Raw genomic sequence first — 24424 nt, forward strand, 5'->3', positions numbered from 1 at the left:
CAGGAATGCATTTTGTCCTGACTTACATTCTATACAATTTCATTAAAATAACGGTATTTGCACGAGGTTATGGTGCGTTATGCCGTCATTTCATGGGAATTACTTTCTCCTGATATTTTCATTGTTTCTAGGTTTGGGCTGAATTAAAGGTCTAAAGAACTATCTTTCACAGAGAATTACAGAGGTGTGTTTCAAGCACTAATTGTGCACGTGTGTTGTGTATGTGTGCATATGTGAAAAACAGAGAAAGAGCATGCTTCCCTCTAGTCACTGGCTCCAACATTTTCACACCTTTCGCCTTCCTCACAGATGAGTAATTTCTTAGCTCTAGCAATAAAGGCTTGTGTTTGGATGCTGATGCTCTCAGGGCTGAGCCCCATTTGATCAACTCCTGGCCATGATGGGGAGATAACAGGCTCTTCTACGAACTCTTACTTCACTGTATATAAGACTGGCCAGTCCAATGGGAGGTGGAATATTGTGGATCAGGGTATGGGAAATGCCATAGAATCATAAAAAATAGGGTTGGAAGGAGCCTCAGAAGATCATCTAGTCCAACCCCTGCTCAAAGCAGGACCATCCCCAACTAGATTGCTCCAGACAGGACTTTGTTAAATGGGCCTTAAAAACCTCTAAGGATGGAGATTTTACCACCTCTCTAGGTAGCTTATTCCAGTGCTTCACCACTCTCCTAGTGAGAAAGTTTTTTCCTAATATCCAAACTTTTCTTGTTGCAACTTTAGACCATTGCTTCTTGTTCTGTCATCTGCCACCACAGAGAACAGTCCAGCTCTATATTCTTTGGATAGTTAACGGCTGCTATCAAATCCCCCCTCAGTCTTCTCTTCTAACTAAGCCCAGTTCTCTCAGCACTCCTTATAAATCATATGCCCCAGCCCCCTAACCATTTTATTTGCCCTCCACTGGACTCTCTCCAATTTGTCCATATCCTTTCTGCATTGGGGAATACAAAACTGGACATAGTACTCCAGATGTAGCCTCACCATGCTGAATACAGGGGAAGAATTGCTTTCCTTGATCTGCTGGCAATGTTCCTACTAATGCAGCACAGTATGCTCTTAGTCTTCTTGGCAACAAGGGCACACTGTTGACTCATATCCAATTATTGTCCACTGTAACCACCACATCCTTTTCTGCAGAGTTGCTGCTTAGCCATTTGGTCCCAAGCCTGTAGCGTTATAAGTGATTCTTCTGTACTAAGTGCAGGACTTTGTACTTGTCCTTATTGAACCTCATGAGATTTATTTTGGCCCAATCCTTCAATTTATCTAGGTCACTCTGAACCTAGCCCTACCCTCCAGGGTATCTACTAATCCCCCCAGCTTGGTGTCATCCATGAACTTGCAGAGGGTTCAATCCATCCCATCTTCCAGATCATTAATAAAGATATTGAACATAGCCAGCCCCAGGACCAACCTAAAAGAACCACTGAAGAAAACTGGTCACACTGAAAGGATCAAAATTCAACACTGAAGATCCTGAGGGTCATTTATAATTTAATTATGGGTTGAAAATGAAACATATAAATCAATGCATGGCAGCATTTTTGTCCTGACAAATGAAACTCTAAAGATTTTTATCTTGGCTATTGATATATGCAATAATAGATTAGGGAAGAAATAAGAAAAGTATTACCTTTGGATCCTCTTAATGAAAGCTTATAACATTCAATTCTGAGCCATTGCATCCAGTGGCAAAGCTCTCATTGACTTCAAAAGGTTCAAGTTTTATTTACAGTATTTGTCATACTTGGCTCATACTTGGCTGAAACACTTTTCATTTGACAGTAGAAAAGCAGATTGTTAAATGTTTATATGGAAGTAACAGATAATGTTTGATAAAATTATGTTTCCATTGTTGGAGCACTTTCTCTACTTTTGATTATTATATATGCTGTTTTTTTCATGTGCACTTAATTGTATTTTTCTTTTTGTTTTTCTTTTAGCCTCCTCGTCCAAATGGTCATGGTCCTCAAGGCCCCAAGGGAGACCCTGTAAGTGCTGTCAAATTTTTCAAGGAAATTTCCAAAAAAACCCAAAGAAGGCCAGATCTTGAAAGCATTAAGCAAGCTCATGTTGATGTCTGCTAGGATTTTAACCTCTTTGGCTAAAATCCATTCAAAATGTAAAATCAAGACAATTCCATTAATCTAATTAAAGTTGGGAAACAGAAGGGAAAGGAGTTTTTAGCCCAAATTGTGCATAAATGTGTAAACTTTATGGTTCAGGGGTATAGACTGTATCTATGTATGTCTAAGGACATAGGTTCTGCAGACACTTTCTTAGCCTGATGAAAGGTTGTACCCGAAAGGTTGCAAAGAAGAATTTTTCCAGTGATTTGAGTTGGTCTAATAAAAGATATTGGATTTACCCAAGAACCTTGTCTAGACTTTATGGTAAATTTTATTCATGTTGAAAATGATGTATGTAGGCCGCTGTAGCACATTTGCATTTTATAGTGAACTATCAGCCTGTACTTTGATATTTAATTATGTACATGACCCAAAACCACTTGCAGTCAGATTCAATAAAATACAGTTTTTCCCCTAGTATTTTGAACTGTATTCATTGTTAAAAGAGAAAGTTCTCTCTTACAATATATAGAAACTCACAATGTACTGAACTGTATAATATTACCAGCTATTTCCATTGATTTCCCCAGGGGCATGATTTGTTCCATGGGGCCCCAGAGTCAAATATTTAACAGCAAGTACAAATGCACAAATGTAAATATCTTTCTATTTCAAACTTTCTAGGGTGCTCCTGGTATCCCCGGTAGACCTGGTTCACCTGGCTCCCCTGGAACGCCAGGCAGTCCCGGTCCTCCTGGCTCCCCTGGGATCTGTCAGTCATGTCCCCCTGCAAATGGAGGAGTAAGTTATCATTATATTTAACTCTTTAAGTTGCACATAGCACTAATGGTAATATTGTCACTCACTCAATATGCCCATATAGACAAAGAAAATGGAATAGATCCTCCCTTACTACATTGTAACCCCATGTGTGCTGATGCAAGAAGATGGTCTAATCAGAGCTGATATGCCTGTTCCATCAGCTATATACTGCATAGATGGGTAGAAATGATTAGGAAGTAGAAAATGGAGGGTTGGGCTAGATGACCTATGGAGGCCCCTTCCTGCAATTCTTACCTATGATTTCTTCTCTATGAAATATTGACTGATACACATATACATACCACTCCCTTACAAGTCAGTATAAGCAAGCCAGGACAACATTGAAACAATCTGAATATACCCAGCCAGAGCTAAAATCCTGGCCACAATGAATAAAATTAAAGAACTCCCATTAATTTCAACAGAATTATCATTTCACATTAGACACTAATAACCATGGAGCAACAGGAAAATGGAAGCTAAGTTATGATATTCTATATCTCAGTGAGTGTCCCCCACAGTGTAGTTGTTACTGCATCGTCATTTAGTACTTGCTTTAGGAAGTACTAAATGACGGTGCAGTAACAGCCATCCCAGCAACACGGTTATTTTTAGCGGCTACATCGCTATAGCAATGCATTATAACAAGGTAGCTTATTACTATGGTGACATAGTAACGGCATCACCATTTGTGCCTGCTGATAATATGTTACCATAGTGACAAGCTACATCACTGTAGCACATCACTACAGCAACATAGCATCACATGTAGATGCTCCCAGTATTGCCCTGGTCTGCTTCTGGGACCTTAGGGCTATTCCCAGCCAGTCACCCAGCAAAAACAGTGTATACTACTAATGTGCCATAAGTGATATAATGAAGATGGGAGATTTCCAGACTGGTAAAAGGCAGTTACATATTCAAATCCCATTAACTTTCAATGACACTTGAGCATATAACTCCCATTTGTGTTTTTGAAAATAACAACCTAGAGTACAACTTTTATTAATACAGTTGTTCTGAAGTACAATTAAATCAGTCATCTGATATGCCTGAAGGGGCCAGGTACAATAAAGGACTAACGTACCTCAAAATGTGTTGGACTAGAAAGGCAGTGTGCAAGAGTAAATATGACTCTGTTGCCCAATGGTTAGGATTCTCACCTGAGAAGCAGAAATCCTAGGTTCTGGTTCTTGCTCTCAGGGTTATTTCTGTATTTTATCTGGTGGCTGCTTAATGTAAACTACAGAAGCAATCCTAGGAGGAGCAGCCAAAGCCTACATGTCCTTTCATCCAGGTGAGTAACCTAACAACTGAACTACAAAGTGAGGAATGTTCTCATTTCTTTCTGGCCCACTAAATCTTGAATTCTTTTCCACATGGGAGGACAGGCTGAACCTGGGTATGTGTATACGTCCACAGGGGAAGAGACTTTCACCCAGAATAGTGGTAAGGGTGCTGTCTGAGAAGGTCAGAGATCTAGGTTTGATTCCCATCGGTGAGAGGAGGGGACTGAACCCATCTCTCCTATTTCCTGCCAGGAGTCTCCAATCACTCAGCTACTGGATAAAAGCAGGAAATCATCACCCCTCAACTTCTGTTTCCTTTTAAATTAAAGCTATTACAATTTACTAGGAATATGCAATGTTTTTATGTTGTGGACCAGGTCTGAAAGTGCCTACAAACTCAAAGCTCTTACAGAACTTAGATGGAGGAATGCCCTAATTTCTAGGTCCTAAATGAGCTTAGGTATGAGTCAGACATTGAGGTGCTCAGTCCTGTCAAAGCTGAGGCACTTATGTACATACCCAAAACTAGAAATTTCAGCCACCTGTGAATGTGGATATGAATCAAAATTTGCATCACCTACAGAGTATAGGTGCCTTACAAGTTTTCAGGATCAGAGTTTCGGACTTAACTTTCTAAATTCTGCTAAATTCCTACCCTACATATCTACAACCTTTTTTGGATCTAGGACTATTTGTATTCTTATACCCTGGAACCTTTTAGCTAAAATTTTATGCATTTATTTTTGTTGCAGGAATTGAAGAGCAAATGATTAGGAGGCCGATATTATTCCTGCATGAAATTAGAATTATCAATAGTTAGTTTCACACTTCAACTACTTTAGTACCAGAATATAAAAGATTTTACACTATAACAATTGCTCTTCCTAAATATGACTCAACTTGGTCCATCGTTCAAAAATAAATGCCTTCATAAACCTTTCTCATAAGAAAGTGAGCCAAAGGTGCCTCTTCCTTGTCTGCAATTAAATCGCCAAGAGCAGATCCCTCTGCTCACATAAAGCCCTGTTAACATCGCCAATGCTCCACACTGGGATAGCATTCTACTTCTACTGCTTCAACTCCAGGTTCTGGGTCTAAAGTGGGCTGAATAATCACATTATTGGATGTATTCACTCCTTTCCAACTTTTCCTCTTAAGCACATATCTGGCAAAAATATTTACATTGCATTAATTCCAGTTCACCTCACTTTACCAAACATCTTCAAAATACATTCAAAAGGTATGCGAGTTAGCAGATAGATTGGGAACATCCTATTGTCAGAAAATCACATATTGAAAATAACCCCTGCTTTCCAGAAGCCAACCGGGCCTGTTCTATCCTCTGGCCTTGTTCAGAATTCTCCTAATGTTAATGTGGGTTTGTCATAAAAGAGTGAAAAGTATCTCCTTGGAACTGGAACTGGAGACTATCTTTGAATTGTTCAGCCCAGCATGAGGAAAGCCTTAAGAAATCTGCAGAGATGAAAAATAGCTATAAAATGGCTGCAAAGTTTCTTACTCCACTTTATAAGATGCACCAGGTCTTAATCTGAGTTTATTTTGGGAAGCTGAGGGAAAAAGGGAATGACAAAAAAGATTTTTGGGTTAAAAATGCTCTGAAATGAGATGTGGTAAAATATTTGCATTCACAACACTTGAACCTTTAGTAACTGACTCAATTAATATGACTGTGGTTTATTTCCTTTGATGTCAGTGGAAAATCTCTCATTAACCTCATTGGATTGAGCCAATAAAGATAGAGTTTCAGGAAGAAACTTAGGAAAATAGAATAAGCCAAGTTTTCTGGTAAGACATGATCCAATAATAGGTATGGGACTAAGAAAAGAGAAGACAGACCAGGCAGGCATACTTGCTTAGATCCAGGATAGGTCTTAGCAGGCTCATCTACATGAGATGTTTACTGTGCAGTTTCCTAATTAATGGCATGAAATGTCTCAGCATCTACATGTGCACCCCTATTAGGATTCCTGAAACTAATAAGCTCTGCAGCATGGTAGGATTTGTAAATACAAGTCCTACCCTGCTACAGAGGGTTTTTTTTCTGTGCACAATAGCGCACATATATGCACTGACTGGCTAGCTGGAGCATAAGGGTGCTTCAGTGTGGGGTTAGCCAGCAGGCAGTACCCTCACTGAAGAATCCTTGTGCCCCAGCCAATCCCCCCCAACATACTGAGCCCAGTCAGAGCAGCCCTGGGCTGGCAGCCTGGCCTCCTGAGACCTCCTGCCAGCCGAAGCTGCTGTGACTTGACTCGGTGTGGTCTGGGTGCTCGTGGAGACATGCACCTGGGAGCTTCCCAGGCGCAATACACTGTGGGACAATAAGCTCCATGGTATTTTGCTGCCCCATAATGGCACATGTAGATGCACTGAGACATATATACACCTTTTGCTACCCTCTTCACCAGGATGAAGGCAAAGAAAGATGCCATACGGTTGTCCACTAAGGAGGCCTTTCAAAACATGGCAGGGAATTTAAATTTGAAAACATTATTACACTAAGTATATACATGAATTATTTCTCATTAAAGAAGCCACAATAAGTACATATTTCCTGTTTTGTTTTCTAATAGACACTTCTGGTTTTTTTATCTCTGTTACAGAGTTATTCTCCTCAGTACACTGGCTATGACACCACGAAGTCTGGTCCTGGTATCATTGATGTAAGATAATAACCATTTCTCTCTCCATTGTTAAGCACACTTTTTCCTCCTTATAGATTGTGCCATGGATGTTTGTTTCTTTTCTGTTAAATAAATAAGGTTATTTACTGAATCACTGCCTGCAAATGGAATAAGGTTTAGGGCAGAGTTTAGCTGGGAATTATTGTTCAAGAGCAGTTCCAGATTTATGGATGACATACACTATGAAGTCGCTCATCTTTTTTTCTCTTCCTTCTCCTTCCTGTCTCCTCATTTCTTTTCTCCTACATGCTCTCTGATTCTCTCTCATAAGCTATTTCCGCTTTTTTATCTTTGCTCATCTTTTTCTCTCTTGTTCATTCCCCTCACTTTTGCTTCCTTGTTTCTCTCCCCTTTTTCTCTCCTTTTCTTCCTGTATGTATCACCATTCCTCTACTCATTGTTTGTCTCTTCCTTTATTAAATGCTTCTCTCTCTCACAACATCTCCGCCTTTCCTTTCCCCTCTCCAGTAACATTCAGGGTTATTTATGTTCAGTATAATCCTTTATCTCACTTTCCACAGTGGAAATGTTGTTGTATGCAAAATTAATATACACCCCTTCATTCTATTTCTTTTCATACCAGATGCAGACAATTTTCTACTGTGTTCTTTTTACCCACAGCTAATCAGACTGCGCTAAGGATGTTGACTCTATTGCCTGATGCAAGCTTTTCAGATTTTACATTTAATGAAGTATATATTAAATAAATATATTGAATAAAACAATATTGAATATTGAATAAAATAAAAATATGTTGAATAAAACAATCATGCAGATGCATTATGCACACTCTCTAAAGTTGGAGAAGATTCATCTCAGGAAGTTTCATTCTGTGCACAAGGTTTTTAATTTTGGCATCACTGCTAAAATGAAGTGTTCCTACAACTGTGGTTTTCCATTGATATGTACAAGTGCCTTCTGATAAAGTCAGGGAACATAGTACAATATATAATGGGCATAATTAATTGTTATCTGAAATGGTTACTACTTTATTAGTTACAATAATGCTTTTTCTAGTTTCCCAATCTGCATAGCAGGGTTTACGTGAAGGAATTACATGTATTACATGAAGGCAGTGCCAAGCAAACATGTTATTTCACTATGTTCCATCAGATCACCTTGTTGAATGAATGGTAGACTTCTTTTTACTGAACTATATATATTTTTCTCCTCACTTATGTTTTCTATTGTTTGTTTCTACCTCATTCATTCACTGATAAGGTTATTCAGTCAGTCATTCATTCGTCTACTATTTTGTTCATTCACTCAATCTTTTGTCACTCGTCCATTTATCCTTTTCTTTATTTGCAGTTCCTTACAGTTTTTGTTCATAGTTTGTATATCATCTACATTCTGCTACTTAGCTTCCAACTATGAGATGTGCTGAACTAGAAAGACTCGAGATACTCTTCAGTTACTTGCTCAGATCCAGCATACATTGCTACAATGTATTTTGGCATTTACGTTAGAGTTGATCATATATTTTTCATTTGCAGAACATAATTGGGGCGGGGGAGTGGGGGTAAGGGCAGGAGAGATTTTGTGGGGTTTTTAAAACTAAATTGGATAACCTAAATGTTTTGATGTCTGTTTTAGCCAGATATTGTCCTCCAACTTGCTTTACATATGACTGATATGTTGTGATTAATACAGCCAATAGAACTAAACTCATTACTAAACTTATTATTTTGTGGCATGCTATAAATCTCAAAAGCATTTTTTATTGTTGCTGTTTTTATTATTATCTTTCTCTAAGTTCAAATAAGTACCAAATCTCTGGACAGTTTGAGGAGGCAACTGGTGTTTTCCATAGCTCAAATATTTTTTTCCTTAGAGGTGCTTAACCATGACTAGCGTTTCATTATCCACACATCTCTTCACCATTATCCTTGCTATATCCTTTTACTATATGTTCACAGATCTTTTAACCTCTACATGTTAGTTTCTCCTCATTGGTTTCCATTTTATATTGACTTTCATATGGTCTATTTTGTTGTTTTTCTCTCCACCAAAGCACATTTTTCAACTAAAAAGCACTGTTTTCACAATCTGGAAACAGTGATAACAAACAAATGCCATTCTTAACTATGACTTTATTTCTATGTTCTGTACTTTAAAAGATAACATGTTTTGTTTGTGTGTAGCCATATGTTGATCCTGCCCCAGTGCAATTTCTTCCATGATAAATTAGTTCTAATGATGAAGAGTGAGAGACTCCCTATAACAACAACACATCCAAAGCAAACTGATTTGCCCAGATCCAAGTTCATGTCAACCAGTGTACTCTGATAAGTACATAGCAACTGCTATCATAATTTTCACAGTATAAGTCTCTGAAATATTGTTTACAGCAGTTGGATTAACCTAGTTAAGTGAAAATTGGTTAGAAATAGAACACCTGTTAATATATTATCTGTGCTGTAAATAATGGAATTCTATCTGATTCATGAGAAATACTATGCATGCTCTAAGCTATAGAGCATGTTTCCTCCACTATGGATAATATTATTTATGCTGTTCTGATTAGACTGTAAATACTGAAGACTATAATTTGAAACATAAGAAATTGCTTAGTCATTCAGGAAAAGTGCATTCTGCTTCTGCTGAGCTACTCTTGAATACTAAAACAATTTTTCTGGTACAGTTCCCTCTTTCCTGATAGGAAAATTTCCACCAACTACACTATATTTCACTACATACTTCTGCTTAATAGCAATAGCTTTACTACTGAAATCTGTTTTTTACTATAATTCCCACTAGCAGTATGGTCATATTAAGTTTTATATCTGGCTTATATTGCTATAATTACTATTTTTAATTCTGCACTTCAGGTTCCATATACAGGACTTCCTGGTCCTCCTGGCGCACCCGGGCCCCCTGGCCCAGTTGGCCACCAAGGTCCACCAGTAAGTACAATTCATTTTTGCATATACGGTTTGTCTCTTGAAATATCCAGCCCCTTTCTCCTTGAATTTGGGCACATTTTGGCTAGGAAATCTAGTTTCTAAGAGTTTTATTATTTTGTCTTGGTTCTTTTCTTGTCCTGTAACTATCCCTCTGTAACAGATGTCTTAAGGCCAGATTTAAACTGAGAGCACTCCCAGTGGAGACAATGGTATTACCTGGCATGTAAGTCATGGCAGAATTTGGCCATCAAAAATTCTTAGAGCAAGTACAACATTATATGTTGATCGCCCCAGCCAAGCTTATGTTGCCCTAAAAATGACATTCCCAATCTAAAGTTAGTTTTATCAGGCACGAGCTAATTATAGATTGGCATGTGTTAACCTGTAAAGGGGTTAACACAACCTAGGAGCTTGCATGCCTTCCCAGCACAGCCCCAAAACTGAGAAAGGCCAGCCACTCTCTACAGCCCCAGGGCTGTGCTGTTTTTACATTCATGACCCTGACCAAGCTATTTTTATCCCTCATCTAGGCACTGCTCTGGACTGCGCAGCCCCCCACTGCAGACCTGCAACCCCCCCGCCCCACACACACACACACACCCCCCTTTCCAGACCTGCCAGACTCCCCCGTTCTTGACTTCAGCTGCCCACACCTTCTCCCGGCAAGCAGTGAACATTGACATGGCAATCCTGATTCAGTTTTAGGTGGCCTAAACTAAGATGCCTAAACCTGAGCTAAGTCCCACAAGTGCTTGTTTGCACCCTTACATTTTAATCCATTATCCATTAATAACCTTCCAGACTCTAAACTAATATAAACATTAACAATATGAAGCATTCTGGTAAACTGGAAATTCTATTGCGTGTACAGTGGTATGTTATGTGCACACTGGGGCTTGAGGATTTTGATGTAATTCTTAATTCACTGCAGTACTTTCCATTCACATTCCTCAGCGGTTTATTTCAACTGATTATTTGATTCTGTAAACTTGCTTCTTTCTAATGGTCCAGTCATGGTTCTGAATTAATTATTGTATTTTTTTAATCACTGTAATGAGTGCCAACCCCACAGAAAAGAAACCAGTGATTCTTATGTGTTTTTCTACACAATAGGGTCCTCATGGATACCAAGGTTCCCCTGGTGAGCCTGGACAACCTGGCCCTGCTGTAAGTATCAGGTTCACATTAGTATGCATGTCAAAATTCTGCTACTTCTGGCTTTACTAACCAAAATGTCCACCTTGCTTTTTAAGATTTTATTTCATAAATTGCTCAGGGGAATTCAACTTTTTTTTTCAGGGACCTCCAGGCCCAGCTGGAATAATTGGCCCAACTGGTCCAGCTGGAAAAGATGTAAGTTCAATATCATTCATCGGTTAACAAATTACTAGTTACCCCTAAACAATTAACTACAGTGTTACTAAAACAGATGCAGTTGGCACCAGGGTGTTTAATGATTTTGTGTTACTGTTTATAATCCTCCAATTTCTAGATTTCATAATATTTCTGTAAAAAATTGCTCTTGGGTATAAAATGTCTCTGCTCCAAAAGAATGATAAGACTCTCAAGCACTTTATTAGACTACTGCAAATAATGCATAGGAACAAGAAGTGAAGACAGGACAAGGTGACTAACTTAGCAGATGTTCTAGTCTTTCTTTGCTGTTTTAGCTTAAATTGTAGTTTAGATTGCCATTCATGTGTTAGGAGATTTACCATGCCTGTGCTGTCATGAAGTTGCAAGTTTTCATGTTTGTTTGTCAATTTGATGATTTCTTTTGGCTGTTCTGAGAAGACAGAGGATTGATTTTCCCCAGCGGTTTATCTTGCATTAACGTTATTAAAGATCCAAGGACCAGTGCGGCCAATGGAAGACTCCCATTAACTTCAGTGGATTCAGACCCTAAATAAATGAGTAGTTATAAAGATAGGACACAGTTTACTGTTAACATATACCTGAAATCTGGTTCTGAGGTTAAATTTGATTAATTAAAAAATCAGTTATCTATTTTTTGAAAGACCAGAGTCTTTAATCCCTTTGAACCTTTTCTCATTGCTGATAAACATCAGCATACAGTGCTTCACAATCATTTTTACTAAAACTAGATAGATGAAGTCTAATTCATGTTAAATAAGGTGTTAACTTTATTTCTGAACTTTATGAAGTGCTTCAAATATTTAAACAATTTAATTTTATATTGAAATTAATTTCACCCTGACCTATACTGAAGTGACCTTCTCCATTGGTATTAATGGGAGGTCCACCTCAGTATTTCAGCTTGTTTGGTCATGTAGGGCATTTTTATGTGTTTCTGATGAAGCACTGTCAGCTTTAATTAGCAAACTGTGCTAATTAAAAGCACCTGCACATCACATGTATCAGCCTTGCCACTTGTCCCTGTGCTGATGAAATAGTGCTGGTGCACTTCGAACTAAAGCTCATTGGATATGTTTTAATTCAAAGTGCACCACTGCCATTTTGTCAGCACAGAAATGCATGGCGACACTGATACACATGATGCACAAGGCTGCTGGAGCATTTCAATTTCCATGCTCCAGCAGGCTTGATTAATTGAGTCTGCTCTGATGTGCTGACTCCCTGCATCTGTGTAGGAGCCCATAATGTTCATTGCCAGTAACTGAAGTAATAAAAATTCAAGACCTCACAACCCCTATGCATTTCCCTAGGGAGAACCTGGAAGATCAGGCAGAAATGGCGACCGTGGATTACCTGGACCAGCGGTAAGAAAATGCTCTTTCAGAATCACAACTGATCTTTTTTTGGTGATTTTGCATTAAAGTGTAAGTCAGTATTGAACATGGTATTTAATACATAATAGGTTGCAAAATAACATATGTGTTTTATGTTTAGGGCCACAAAGGACACCCTGGTATGCCTGGAATGCCTGGATTGAAAGGCCAAAGAGTAAGTATTAGTAGTTTTCAGTCACTTACTCTAACTAAACCCTAAAGTATCATTCTCTCTTTTTGTTTATAGTTCCCTTGCTAAAGATTTTAAGGCTTTTAGATTATACAGTCTGGTTTCTCTATGGCAAAAATCACTGTTTCCCTAGCAGTTAGTTCCAATGGTCAGTCACTGTTAACAATGTATGAGTTAATTTTAATTTTTGTATGTCTGGCTCTAGCTGCTGATGCTTGAAAAACGTAACAGCACAGGCCTCGTTAAAAGTCCCCAACCAGTAGCTTCTATTAAGGATGGGAAAATGGGGCACCACCAACAATCACTGACTTAAAGGAGACATAATCAGTGTTGTAATCATGTGCTAGTATGATTTGAATAGGCACTAACAAGGGATAATATGAAGGTCGCGATACAAGGCAAACCATATTCTGTCCCTATAGGGAGTCATATAAGTTGGTAGCAGTTTAAATGTGAACCTGTTAATTGGCACTCATTATCCTAAAAACTGCTTCTGTAGTAATTTGCATTCATATAAAACACACACAATTTAGGCAGGAAAGCAAAGGATTGTGTATTTTTGCTCTTACTGAAATACAATAATTATACATGCAAAAAAAAGAAAATGAAATATTAAAGAGCCACTAAATTATTTTAAGGTTTAGAAATGAATGTAAATTTGATATGAAACATTCTAGAAGCAACAGAAGTAGAAGTTCAGAGAAACCTTGCTTCTCAAGTAGCCTTCCCAGAGATTATAGAAGCAGATATACAACAAGCATCCTTGTTTCACGTAATGCAAATGCAGACATGTTTTTTGCTGGGTTATAATGATGGTTTCATATTTTGATCTCCTTAAATAATCCTGTACAGCTCATTGCTTCAAAATAAATCTGAAAATGAAGTGACAATTGGGTCATAATAAGTCGATACTCTTCTCCTAGGGGGTCTGAAATATTTGAGCTTGAACAAGACTACAGTGTTAAAAACTCTAAGAAAATATTGCTGTCAGGGTATTGCAGTATATAAACCTTTTTATTACGAAATATAGGTATGACTTAAAAACTAGTATACGAACATTCCCTCCTGTAGAAATTTTGGAAGGTTCAGATCTGAACTTTTTAACTGCAACTTATTTTAATATTGGGTCATTTCAGATCTAAAATTCCAGATGTGAAGATTTATTAGAATTGCAGCAATGTCAGACAGATATCCTCAAAATACAGTACTCAAATTTTATTGTTATGCTACTGTAATTTTAAACAACAGGTTTTATTAAACTTCCATAGGTTTTTTTCACATTATTATTTGACATAATGTAAGCCATCTATCTGCAATATAAGAAATAAGGTTAGTCTTTTCAAGGAAAAATAAATAAAAAAATAGCATGTACTTGAAGTTCAGTGTTGCTTAAAGATAACCAACTTTTCAAGCGTATGAATCAGATACATATGTATTCAGATATTTTATCTTGTTCCCAAAGGGCAATGATGGAAAAGATGGTAACAGAGGAGAAGCTGGTGCTCCTGGTCCAAAGGTAAAATAACCTTGCCATTTCCTATGGAAAATATGTAATTTGATGCTGAATTGTTTGTTATGCAGCTATGCTTTCCATATTATGCTTTTAGTTTCATTTAAAAAAAAAACCTTAAGCTCTAAATGTCCAGTCTGATCATTTCTTTTTATGTCCCTGACTCAATAAAAATAGTTCATAATCCCAGGCAATTTATCTGCTATTACAACACAGCAGCTATGATTTTCTAAGAGTAAAAATATCATGACAGACCAAGTCTTCCTAATATTGTATGCCTGGACTTGTTGGGACTTCTCACAATTTACTGATATAAGAAGACATTGAGGACATTTTGCACCTCACAGAAGGTGCTGAACGATTGGGACATTTCTTGTTACTGAGTGTCAAATTAACAAAATAACATGTATGAACTACTGTATTAAAAGTTCATTTTATCATAACATGGTATCCTCTTCATATAACAGGGTGAGAATGGTCTTCCTGGAGAAAGTGGATTGCCTGGGCCAATGGTAATTTCTTTTTCAGTATATTTTATTTGGAATTTGGACAATTGGTACTTTTTCTGCTTTTCCATGCTGACTGTCTTCATTCCTTTCCTCATAAAGGGCCTGAGTCTGCCACTGTTACACTGAGTAATATTTATCCTTGCAGAAATATGTTTACAGAAAATAGGGCTAAAGAAAAGGAAATTTAAAGATAATAGTGTTGTTGCTTATTACATAGTGCATTTGAGTATCAAAACCATAAATCTATGTCTTTACTTTCTTTAGGGCCCAAGAGGTTCCCCTGGTGAAAGAGGAAGACCAGGAAATCATGGTGGCCCTGTAAGTAGTTAGGGTAAAAATACAGAATTACTGTTGTTTCTCTTGCAGAAGTAAACAGGTCTTCATAATGCTTTGTACACATAAAGTGTAAACTCCCTGCTTCAGAGACCTTTAAGTCTAACTTACACAGAGAACAACAAGCAATGAAAAAAACCATGGAAAGGATATGACAAACTATATACTGTATTTACCCAAATCCAAGACAACTTTTAATTTAAAGCAGTGCCCCAATAATTAGATTCTAGACATGGAAAATAATAAATTTGTTATAATTATCCATGTCTAGAATCTAATTATTAGAGAGTGGTCTTAAGTTTGTACCCCCAAAGCAGCGGCAGGGGCAAGGAACCAGACCCCTGCCCCTTGCCCCCTTCCCCTTGCTTCCCCTGCCTGCCTCCCCACTCATGCCCCCCATGTCTGTGGCTGCTCCCCTGCAGCCTGTCCCATCTGCCACTTGCCCCGCTGGTGCCAGCCCTCCTGATCCCTGTTCCTTCTGCCACTTCCCCATTTGCCCCATGTGCCTGTGCCTTCCACAGAGGATAGAGCTAGACTGTTCTCAGTGCTGGCAGATGAAGATGCAAGAAACAATGATCTCAAGTTGTAGCAAGGAACATTTAGGTCAGATAGGAAAAACTTTCTCACTAGGAGGGTAGTAAAACACTGAAACAGGTTACCCAGATTGGTTGTGGAATTGCCATCCTTGGAGGTTTTTAAGAACTGGCTAGACAACATCTTGGCTAGGGTGATATAGTTGGGAATGGTTCTGCTTTGAGAAGGGGGTTGGACTCAGTGGCCTCCTGAGGACCCTTCCAACCCTCATTTTCTATGACTTGAAGATTCTAACTCTGTTTATGGCGCTGGGACAGTCAGCAGTGCCATTGGCTCCAGCCTGGCCCAGGTGGGGAAAAACAGCAGCAGCAACTCCAGGCCTGTACATGTTGGGCCAGAAAGGCTGGAGCTGGAGGTGAAAGTAAGGAATGGGAGGCAAGGGACTAGCAGGCAGGTGGCAGGGGAGCAGGCTCTGTGGTTTCCACTGTTTTGTCTCCCCCATGCTTCCCCCCAACATGCACACTGCAGGTCACCCTATGTGCCCCCACGACTTTGTAGTCTCTCCAACACTTCCCTTGCCATGAGCCACTCTGGCCCAGAGCAGTCAGCAGCTCAGCTCTGGCTTCAGCCTCAAACCCCAGGACTGAAGTCAGAGCTGAGCCACAGCCTGCCTCAGGCCATAACTTGCATATAAAAGAAAGCATTTCCCTCCACATGTTGACTGGGGTAAAAAGCCTCATCCTGGCTTAGAGTAAATGCAGTAGTATTTCCAAAGTTATCATAAAAAATTACCAGAGCAAAAGGTAAATGTAATAATTAGCTTGATACACATTTTTACTCTATGCCTTTATACGTTATGCTTCACCACCACCCCTCTACTGTATAATTTTGAGAAGAAAATTTCAGCAAAAAGGGTGACCTGATGGCAGTAGAAGTCAGCCCTAAAGACTTAACCTAATAAGTAGCTGCAGAGAAGCAAAAGAGGCTATATGGTATCCAAGGTTAGGAAGATACTCACTCCAGTCTTAGAAGTAAGCAGGGGTCATGATTAATATTAACTAACATAAGTAACAAAAACCTTAAAATCTAAGCGAAGAATATGTGCTACATATACTAAGTAATGAAGTTGTCTGTCACATCTACAAAATAGATAACAATTCTTAAATGATTCCTGTTATTGTTTGGGGTCTATTTTTTTATTGAAATAACACTTAAGGGCATTTGTATATGCCACAGGGGTTTACTTCAGTTTAATTCTCCCTAAATTGAAGCAGTGGGTCTTTAAAAACACCGCTTCAATTTAGGGTGAAGTAAACCCCCGTGGCATGTTGTATAGAAGGGTTGGGCCCAACCCTTACCTGCCTCTCCAGTGGCAGGATGGGGAGGGCGAGCTGCCAGCAGGCTGAGCAGTTCCTGAGCTGCAGGGCAGGACTGGTGCTTCCCTCCGCAGCAGCGGTGGTGACCCCCCCAGGTGGTACCAGACCCAAGTGGTCCCAGATGGCATTGCAGCTGCAGAGGGAAGCACCGGGCCCCCATGCAGCTGAAGCAGGCAGGCTCCAGGAAGAAGGAGGAAAAAAAAAAGATCAGGCTCACTGTTTGTTTGTTTTTTCCTTCAGTGGAGCCTGCTTGCACAGGCCGCGGCCGGGCTGTCTACACGGGCTGCCTGCACAGCCCCTGAGATGCACAGGGCCTGGTGCTTCCACTTATGGCAAACTAAACCACCTCAGAGATGATTTATTTTGCTGTGTCTCAAAGTAATTTAACGCACATTATGCCACCGACATGTGCAAACAGCCTGCCATTAAAGTGCATTATGCTGTCGACACATGCAGCCAGCTGCACCATTAAAGCAGTGCAAAAGGGCATTAAGCCACTTTGAAGGCCAATTTCGTGGCATGTGCAAATGACCTATGTCTCTCTATGGTCTGCAAGTTACTGTAATTTTGAAATACGTAGCTTTGTTTACTGCTTTATTAATTCAATCTAAGGCAAAGTCACACATCATATTTTGGGTTAGCCCTGAATGAAAGATTTTCTAGTATCTAATAGCACAGCAGAGGAAAAGCATAGCTGGTAGGGACTTTTTGGGTAATAGTTAATTATTAAGAAAATAGTTAATTATTAAGAACGCATACCTGGTGTATTCTGAGTGCCTTAATAAATAAGAAAAATAGGAAATGTATTAGGCATAACGAAACATAACTTGAGTGTCATACCTTTGTTAAATGGCTTTTTACATTTTGAAACAGAACACTCAATATCTGATATGTTTTATTTTTTCTGTAGGGTGCTGCTGGTAAAGATGGTATCCCAGGAGTAGCTGGTCAACCTGTAAGTACTTTTAACTATTCTTTTATTTTAATTATTGCATTGATAAACTGCTGGTTCATATACTTGATATGCTAAATTAATAAATACATTAAGACCACAAAAAACCCATACTGAGACCAACAAATAGTCCATCTAACCCCATATCCTGTCCCCAAGTGTGGCAGGGACAGATGCCATAGAGGGGAAGAACTAAACCAGATATAACTAGAGTGATCTTTCCCCTATTCAGTACCCTTCCTGATATCCACCATTATAGTTTAGAGATGCCAGAGGAAACATCTCCAATCAGTCTGTTCAATAGCCATTAATAGATTAATAGATACATGAATTTATCTACCATATTTCATGGTTTATAAATCTATGTGGTATGTAATTCAATCCCATATTTCTGATCAAAAAGGTTAGGATTTTCATAGATCCAGTGTATATGTCAATCCACATTTTATAATGATCCATTTGTAAAAAATCCCATGTACAGTAAGTATTTTCTTGTAGCGGGAAGAATTCAGAAAAAACAATCACTTGTCATGATTGTTTCTGATGACGGACATGCTAACTACCACCAGCCATGAATTACATACAATGAACAATTTCCTGAGCACAATTTAAAATTCCTCAGTCATTTTCGTCATTGGAAGTGTCAGCCCTAAACAGTTCCATCCAATCATCCAAATGATTAATTTCATCATTGTATGGGTCCTTCACATCAGAAGTTTCAGTTTACATCGGAAGTTTCATGTAATTACTGCAACCATGCCTCATGCCTGTTTCAAAGGTGAATGAACTTTGAAACATTTTTTTTATTTCAAAGTAGTGCTATGGTGTATAAGTCGAGGTGGAAGTTTAAGGGTAAACGTTTTGGCTTCAAACTTTGACTTATACACCATGAAATACAGTAGTCTCCTTTTGAACCTGGCTAAGCTATCTGCCTCTATTACCAACACAGCCATAAATTTCACTAGGCTTGATTCAGTTTATGAATTAATGTCCCACACAACACTATAGAATGTATACACATACCTGTATGTATGTTTATTATTATAATTGAAATATAATGCACTTATTTTGAATGAAAAAGAAAAAGAAAATTACATAAGCATAGCACTATATATGTGTGTGGGTGTAGCCTGATACTTCTCAAATTATAAATTTATGAAGGTAGTGGAAACTTTTATATGGACCAGATTTTGATCACAGAAAAATCCTAGAAGAATGAGAAAGTTTACCATTTTCTCCCAAAAAGGAGGAGGATAGAGTTATATTTTGGGAGGAATATGTCAATATTCAGTGTAATATTGCAATCAGTGTAAAACATCCTTCATATGTGTGGTGCTCCATATGGAATAGGGGAGTGTTGGGCAGAACCTGGACATTAGGGGTAGGTGTCTAATGACTTTCCATAGCATTCTACTTGTGTAAATCTTTGGTATTTTCCTTAGATAAATGAATTACAATAGAATCAGGTCTCTCTTTTTTACTAATACACGCCTGGGTTCCTCTGACAAACTCCATTTGATGAGTTTGTCAGAGGAACCCAGGGGTGTATTATTCCTGAGGATCCAGAGTCTGCTATAATTGTCCTAACACCTTAAGTTTTCCACAGATTTTAAATGCCACACTCAGAATTGTTTGGGATTATATATAGAAAACTTCACAATTAGAAAGTCACAGGTTCCTAACAAATGCATGGGACTTTCCCATATAGCCTGATAAATGGCTCTAAATTGTTATTTTCCAGCCACAATAAACAAAACAAGTATGTTGCCCATTCTTCTGTCTTACACACACACACGCATGCACACGCACACACACACACACACATTTTAAAGTGCACCACTAAATATACATTTTTACTTGACATTATTACGTTACAATCAAATAATTCAATAAAAACACATTTGATTCTAAATTAGGAGGAGGGAGGACCCAGGAAACTATAGGCCTGTTAGTCTTACCTCGGTCCTCGGGAAGCTCTTCGAAAAAATTATCCAGGAGCACATCTGCGAGGGACCAGCAGGGGAGTGTATGCTTAGGGGCAACCAACATGGGTTCATCAGAGGCAGGTCCTGTCAGACCAACCTGGTGGCCTTCTATGATCAGGTCACTAAATCCTTGGATGCAGGTTTCACAGTAGACGTAGTCTTTCTGGACTTTAGAAAAGCCTTCGACACTGTCTCTCACTACATTCTCATTAAAAAATTAGGTGACTGTGGTGTCGATCCCTACAAGTCAGATGGGTCGCCAATTGGCTGGAGGGCCATACCCAGAGAGTGGTGGAGGATGGGTCTTTTTTGACCTGGAAGGATGTAGGCAGTGGGGTTCCTCAGGGCTCAGTCCTCGGGCCTGCACTGTTCAACATCTTCATCAACGACTTGGACGAGGGGGTGAATAGCACCTTGTTCAAATTCGCAGATGACACTAAGATGTGGGGAGAGGTGGGCATGCTAGATGGGAGGGACAAGCTACAATCAGATCTGGACAGGTTACAGAGGTGAGAGGATGAGAATCGGATGGGTTTCAACACTGACCAGTACAAAGTACTGCACCGGGGAGGAAGAACCAGCAGCACACCTACAGGCTGGGGAACTCCCTTCTCATCAGCACAGAGTCAGAAAAGGATCTTGGAGTCATTATTGACTAAAAGATGAACATGGGCCGCCAATGTGGGGATGCAGTCAGAAGGACTAACCGCACCTTGTCATACATCCACAGGTGCATCACGAGCAGGTCCAAGAAGGTGATCCTCCCCCTCGACCCCAGTTGGAGTACTGTGTCCAGTTCTGGGCACTGCACTTCAGGAGGGATGTGGACAACATGGAGAGGGTCCAGAGGAGGGCCGCTCGCATGATCGGGGGCAGCAGGGCAGGTCCTATTAGGATAGGCTATGGGATCTGAACCTGTTCAGCATCCACAAGAGGAGTCTGAGAGGGGATCTGGTGGCCATCTATAAACTGGCCAAGGGAGACCAGCAGGCAATGGGAGAGTCCCTGTTCCCCCGAGCACTACCGGGAGTAACAAGGAACAATGGCCATAACCTGACAGAGAGCAGATTCAGGCTGGATATCAGGAGGCACTACTTCACAGTCAGGACGGCTAGGATCTGGAACCAACTTCCAAGGGAAGTGGTGCTCGCTCCTACCCTGGGGGTCTTTAAGAGGAGGCTAGATAGACACCTAGCCGGGGTTGTTTCTTTCCTGTCCATGGCAGGGGGGCGGACTTGATGATCTGCTCAAGTCCCTTCCGACCCTACCAACTATGAAACTATGAAACTGTGAAGCTTGACTGGGGATCACAAAAGTATAGATGTGATACCTTAAGGCCATACAAATTTCCTCTTCTAGAGCATGGCTTGTTTTCCAAGTATTTCCTTAATTGCATGACAGAAATACATTTCACACAATCAGGCTTATTTCTAAATTAGAATACATTGCAGATGACCTTCACTTTTTGCAATATTAACATTGTTCTCTTTATTTCAGGGGCCCCCAGGCCCCCCTGGAACTCCAGGATTCACAGGCTCTCCAGGTTTTAAGGTATCTATTCAAACTTATTTTAATATTTAATAAATATAATATTGAATGTTATTTTAATATAACTATCTAAGATGTGTTTGTACATGTTTTACTACATGGCTCTCACTGTCTGACTACTGTTGTATCAAGCTGACTCATTCTGATAGCTGGTGTGTCCTGTACATGGGAGGCAGTAAATTCTGCTACACTTCCCTAAGCCTTCCCATTGAAGTCTGCGCATATAAATGAAGGGAGCAGGATTTTGCCTCGTGTTTAAAAACTTTCTTATTTCCACCTGCATTTTGGATATTTAATGATGGTTTTAAGGCTGTCATGTATTTTATGTTGTGCATAGGACAACTTCTCTGTTACTTACGGCAGATTGCCACTACTAATTATTCTGTCTGTAAGGTCTGATATTTATCCACATTTAGATACACTGATGGTGTAAATAATAAAATCTTCCAATGAGTATTCTGGTTATTTATTTTGTGTCCCTCTAATGTGAAGCTAAGCCCATCACATCACAGCCCTGTTAACAGTTCCTTTTAATATCCTTTTTCTGTTTTGGAACCACTATTTATCCCTCCCTTTCTGGACTGGCTCTGCTTCTCCATGTTAAATATACAATCATATATTCCTTTTCCTAATTTCTTGTCTTAAGTAACAAGGGTTAAATCACAGCGTTGTTCTTCTGTGGAATATGTGAAGGAGCTATGACAACCTGGTAGTGGAACGCTCAGAAGGCAGGGTAGATTTATACCTTACAGACTAACTAAATCAGAGAGGAATATAGCATAAGCTTTTCTGAGCCCAAGCTCACTTCATCAGCTGCTGTGAAATGACATGCACAGAGTAGTGCAATTTTCAAGCATTCTGCCTATACATACAGCAAAAAGGAAATATAATGCCCCATGGTGTATTACAGAGTATGTGCTCACCTGTGTTCTTCAGGCACATCTTACCAGTTTCTCTATCCAGCAATATCTCCAAAAGCTATAAAACAAAGCCTACCATGCCAGCCACTTGGACTTTTGCACTTAGGAGATATAAGCGCAGCTTTTTGCCATGACTGAGCAAAGATTTATGTAGGGAGAAATGGGTAGAGTGGTGAATATATTCTGTTAAGGATAGACGTTGGAAAAATAATAGATTACATTCAATTTGTTCTTACATTGTCTTCCTCATAGGGTGAACCTGGTCCTCCCGGTTCCTCAGGATCAACTGGTCCCCCTGGAGCAAGAGGAGAACCTGGTCCCGCAGGTCATGCTGGGGCAATCGGTCCTCCAGTAAGTAAAAATATCTCAAATGGGCTTGGAAATATTGTGTACACTCATGCCTGCAAAGGGCTATGAATTGCTTTTGATATAAGGACAATCATTTTTTATTCTTTCTAGGGCCTTGCTGGAAGACCTGGAAGCCCAGGTCCCAAAGGTGAAGTAGTAAGTATTCTACCACATTTTCATTATTTGCTGTTTTTGGTGGAGTTTCAGTTTTGATTCAGGAGCCACAGTTTGCTCATGTAAGATTCCTTTCTTCCCATCCAGGGCCCTTCTGGTATTCCTGGTGCTCCTGGATTAAGTGGAGGTCGTGGTCTTCCTGGCCCCCAAGGTCCTAATGGAATTCCTGGAGTAAAAGGCCCACCGGTGAGTCTCCAACATGCATTGTACAAGTGTACATGACAGGAAGAAATGGCATAGGTTATTCTATTACCATTTAAAATACCTTTGAATATGTCCCATTTTTTTGAGATATTAGAATTTATTATGCCAGTTTTTTGCCCTAGCATATTATAATTATTTACCCAACAAATCAGAAAAGCATAATAAAACTAAAATTTTGGTAGTAGTACAATATTTCAATACAAGGAAGGCAAAATCTGCCATTTTATGATCACAAGTATTGAAATACATATATATATCTGGTTTGAGGCATCTGTGTCTGGATAGTAACTTGAATCCACTCCTAGCTATTCTGCAATAATGTAAGAACATAAAAAGTGCCATATTACATCAGACCAATGGTCCATCTAGCTCAGTGTCCTGTCTCTGACAGTGGCAAAAGTGGATGCTATAGAGGCAGCACATTGAACCGGATACATCTACAATTTGTCCCCTATTCAGTACCCTCCTGGCATCCACCATTATTGGTTTCAAGATGCCAGAGGAAACAGTTCTAACCATTCTATAAAAAACAGTTTGTGGTTCCTATAGACAGAAACATCATAGAAGCGAACTGTCCATTTAAAAAGCTGAAAGGTATATTATTATTGTTGTTATTGTTGTAATCGTACTACAATATTCTGGTGTTATGTAGCATTTTTTTCTGTTTAGGGTGAACCTGGTAAGAATGGTGCAAAAGGAGAGCCAGGGACAAGAGGCGAGCGTGTAAGTGATTTTTCATCATATTTTCTAGCCTTTGTGTTAACAAGCCAAATCTTGTAATCTTAAACCCTGACCAAACTTCCACTGAACACAATGGGAGTTTTGCTTCCATTAATTATACTTTCACTTGTTCATGTTTTGATACTAGGGTGAAAATGGTTCTCCAGGATCTCAGGGTCCCCCTGGTGAAGAAGGCAAAAGAGGCAGTAATGGAGAGCCAGGGACAAATGGTGTACCTGGTACACCAGGAGAAAGGGTAAGCTCCTACAGATCACTATGCTAAGTAGATAAATCATGTGAAAAATAGGATTAGGCATATACCAAAACTTTGGATTCAGACTCCCCATTTTAAAGGGAAAATTAAGTCCAGACCCATAGTAAATCAGACTTCCATAAGTGAATACCCCAAACACTGGGAAATATCTAGCCATGATATAGTCCCAAATGAGCTATGGAATGCACAGTTTGGGTCAACGTTAATTTGAAATTAATTTAAATAACAAGTTATTGTCAGTTAGATACTGATCTTGGAAATAGTGATGTTCCTACCCAAGACA

At 39.4% G+C, this 24424-nt stretch overlaps 1 protein-coding gene across 1 annotated transcript in view; it reads left to right on the forward strand.

Annotated features, from left to right (window-relative positions):
- Positions 1 to 24424, forward strand: part of COL3A1 (collagen type III alpha 1 chain) — a 75205-nt gene that overhangs the window by 22453 nt on the left and 28328 nt on the right. Inside the window, exons 3-20 of the mRNA XM_006024633.2 lie at positions 1967 to 2014; positions 2777 to 2893; positions 6828 to 6887; positions 9740 to 9814; positions 10928 to 10981; positions 11114 to 11167; positions 12502 to 12555; positions 12686 to 12739; positions 14217 to 14270; positions 14732 to 14776; positions 15038 to 15091; positions 17927 to 17971; positions 21451 to 21504; positions 22674 to 22772; positions 22881 to 22925; positions 23031 to 23129; positions 23817 to 23870; positions 24016 to 24123. Coding sequence (XP_006024695.1) covers positions 1967 to 2014; positions 2777 to 2893; positions 6828 to 6887; positions 9740 to 9814; positions 10928 to 10981; positions 11114 to 11167; positions 12502 to 12555; positions 12686 to 12739; positions 14217 to 14270; positions 14732 to 14776; positions 15038 to 15091; positions 17927 to 17971; positions 21451 to 21504; positions 22674 to 22772; positions 22881 to 22925; positions 23031 to 23129; positions 23817 to 23870; positions 24016 to 24123 — 1173 coding nt within the window. The remainder of the gene's footprint in view (positions 1 to 1966; positions 2015 to 2776; positions 2894 to 6827; positions 6888 to 9739; positions 9815 to 10927; positions 10982 to 11113; positions 11168 to 12501; positions 12556 to 12685; positions 12740 to 14216; positions 14271 to 14731; positions 14777 to 15037; positions 15092 to 17926; positions 17972 to 21450; positions 21505 to 22673; positions 22773 to 22880; positions 22926 to 23030; positions 23130 to 23816; positions 23871 to 24015; positions 24124 to 24424) is intronic.

This window comes from Alligator sinensis, unplaced genomic scaffold (genome assembly GCF_000455745.1).
Source record: "Alligator sinensis unplaced genomic scaffold, ASM45574v1 scaffold67_1, whole genome shotgun sequence".
NCBI classification, from domain to species: Eukaryota; Metazoa; Chordata; order Crocodylia; family Alligatoridae; genus Alligator; species Alligator sinensis.